The sequence below is a fragment of the Micrasema longulum genome, unplaced genomic scaffold (genome assembly GCF_059751315.1).
Source record: "Micrasema longulum isolate JH-2025_06_02 unplaced genomic scaffold, ASM5975131v1 h1tg000562l, whole genome shotgun sequence".
Taxonomy (NCBI): Eukaryota; Metazoa; Arthropoda; class Insecta; order Trichoptera; family Brachycentridae; genus Micrasema; species Micrasema longulum.
Window position 1 is genome coordinate 24,235 of NW_028277758.1, and position 2,969 is coordinate 27,203.

Consider the following 2,969-nt stretch of genomic DNA (forward strand, 5'->3'; position numbering starts at 1 on the left):
ATAAAAATAAATAAAAAAAAATAAAAAAAACAATTGCTAGCTCTTATGGCAAAACTCCTTAATTATTGAACCGAAAACGAATATTTGTTCAGCTAACTATCTTTCAGGCTTTGTACACTGTGGATAACAGAAGGAATATTGTGGGCTGTATGGAAATTGTTTACTCACTTTTAAGACTTCATATAAGACTGTAAAAAAGGAATCGTGAATGAGTTTTAGGAAAGAATTGATACTAAGTATTTATGTTTAGAGTGTATTTTATCTAATTTCTTAGGTTTCGAGTAATTATTTTGAATTTTGACGTTTTCTAAGTCAATATCATAAAAAAATTTGCTAAAACTGACTATCATAAAATTTATCAGACACCAAAATTTACCGACATTTTCAAACATTGAGAAACACGATAAGTTTTTTTCACATGGTTTTTAAGTTGTATTTTAATTCCAGGAGTTGTGAAGAAGCAGAGATGAAGTGTTTTCGCGCCAAGTTATCGGAAAGGCGGGGAACGGAAAGCCACGTGACCGCGCGGGAAAACAACGTGTCTGCCAGCCCGAGGCACTACTGCCAGAGAAGGATGGCAGATTCCTCTCACGACGAAAGGGAGTGGTTGCGGAGATTTACTCCGGAGAGGTAGTCAATCCTTAACATGATTCAATAAAAATGCTTAAATGGATCTGTTCGCAGCTCTTTTTTATCTCCTGTGTATTTTGTTTCAAAGTAGTTACAACGAAATCTATACAAATTTTAAAGGACAAGTCAGTTGTTAAAAAAAATGAATTAGGTACTGTTTTTGTTTCCTGTTGAAATGTACTAAAAAACAATATTCAATATTTTTCCTTATTTTATTACTGAAATTATCATACGAATTTTATTATAAGCGTTTAATAGAGCCATTTTTTTATTCTCGTTTTATAATGCTGATTAAATTTCCAGCGAAAAAGTCATTCAGTCATAAAAAACGTTTTCAACTCGAATTTATTGATTATTGTTGGACAGGTTAAAAAACTTGCAAACTATAATTGCAGATTCCACCTCACAACTCTCGAGCCGAACGAAATTGAAGGTGACTCCGGGTCAACGACTTCTCTCTGCGATTCGGAAACGCCGGAAATGGCTGAGATTAAAACTGTTAAGAATGTTTTCCGTCCGGCTTTCCTCACAGTCACCACTCTGGACCTCCCGTCCAGCGTCCTGCTTGCGGAGACCAAGGCGAGCCTGAAGCGAAGAGCCAAGTACAAAACGGTTCCCAAACACTGCTCCGGACATCTCCACAGAATGTTCGTGAAAAACATCAACGATGAGGAAACATACACCAGATCTTCTAGCCGAGCGTCCACAACCTACGATAGCTTCGCCTTCGAAGAGTACATCGGCCTCGATATCAAGGATGACGCATCGGACGTCTCTTTGTTCCGAGAAGAATCCAGATTGCTGAGATTCGAACTAGAGGAAACATTAAACAACAATGACTCATTCTTCAAAAACAAAAACGACAAAACGGCGTTCAAACGTAACGCCACCTCCTTCAAAAATGAAACATTAAAAAAAAAAGAAATCACCAGAGCCAAGACAACTCAAAAAAAAGGAACTGCCAACGAAACTCAAAACCGAATCAACATATCCATCCCTGATCATAAAAAAGAAAGAAGGAAAAGTATCAATATCTCAAGAATACCGAGTCCGGAAACAGTTCAAGTCATCAGGATAGATGTCATCACGGGTTATCCAGTCGATAATGAGTCCATAATATCCGACGGAACTGACAGTGAAGTTGCACATTCCGATATCGCTTCTCGATCAAACTTCGATACATGCAGTTCTGTGGGTGGAGATGATAAATCAGAAAAAGAAACTAAGTACCAATCGTGGAAAAACATATTCAATGACGTAGGGCATACAAAAATACCCACTCTTAAAGACACCACTTATTCTTTGTTACATTGTAAGTCATTGAGTTTATCAAATCGAAGTTAATGAATTCATTACAGTTCTCAAAAGAGGTTCTATCGAGTTTTATGGATAAATACGAGCGTCGAATTCATTGCAATGAAGATAATAGCTTCGCTTCATTGACTTTGACACAAACAGAGGTTAAATGCTAAATGTCGATACTCAAATAAAATACTTTTTAAATAATATAACATGTTTCGATGCTAAACTAATTTTCCTCTTTTTGCACCAGAAATATGCAATAGGTATATAAAACAGCTTTATACGTATGCGTATATATGTAAGCGAATACATCAATATGTAATTACATTATATTGCGAATGTATAATATCAATATTATTTATGTTGTTTTTTTATGTCTCGAAATTACTTAAACGCTGTGCGATAGAGGACAGAATACGTTCAAGTCTGTTTTTAAGGGCAATTATTTTTTTCATAAAAATAACAAATCCAGACAGACGATTGTTATACGTACCTGTGTATGTATTGTGGGCTCTGAGATTGGCGAATAACTCTCCGAATGCACCTTCGCGAGCGTTGCAATCTGCAATCCGTAAATTGTCTTGACCTTGTTGGAAAAAGAAATAAAAACATAGCGTCTTTTATTATAATAAATAGCATTTAGTTAACAGGGTTCTTGTATATAATTCATTGCGATCTTTCGTTGGTTTTGTGACTTTGGGAATGTCATGAATACTTTATTTAAAAAAAATACTCTTGTGTTATTCTGCCTTTGAAGCGGCCTGCGATTGCATTCTTGTTTTATATTATTATGAGTCAATAAATTCTAATCAGTAATCATTGTAAATAAGGCTTTTATTACTCCTTTTTGTATATTTAATATACAATATTGTTTTAAATTACATTGATTTTAAGTAAACACAGAAATTAGGAAATCTGTTTTATAAACAATGTGTATCAATACATTTGATTATAATTACATTTAAAAAGTTAAACAATTCACCAAACAAATAAATGAAACTATTTTGTTCAAAATGGGAAACTATTTTCAAGATACA

The 2,969-nt window shown here is 34.4% G+C and overlaps 1 protein-coding gene across 1 annotated transcript; it reads left to right on the forward strand.

Annotated features, from left to right (window-relative positions):
* Positions 1 to 466: 466 nt before the first annotated feature.
* Positions 467 to 1,856, forward strand: LOC148280592 (uncharacterized; the record flags this gene model as incomplete). The annotated part of the gene is made up of 2 exons (XM_088228149.1): positions 467 to 630; positions 1,026 to 1,856. Coding segments are annotated over exons 1-2 (995 nt in total), but the record flags the coding sequence as incomplete, so codon positions are not given.
* Positions 1,857 to 2,969: the final 1,113 nt, after the last annotated feature.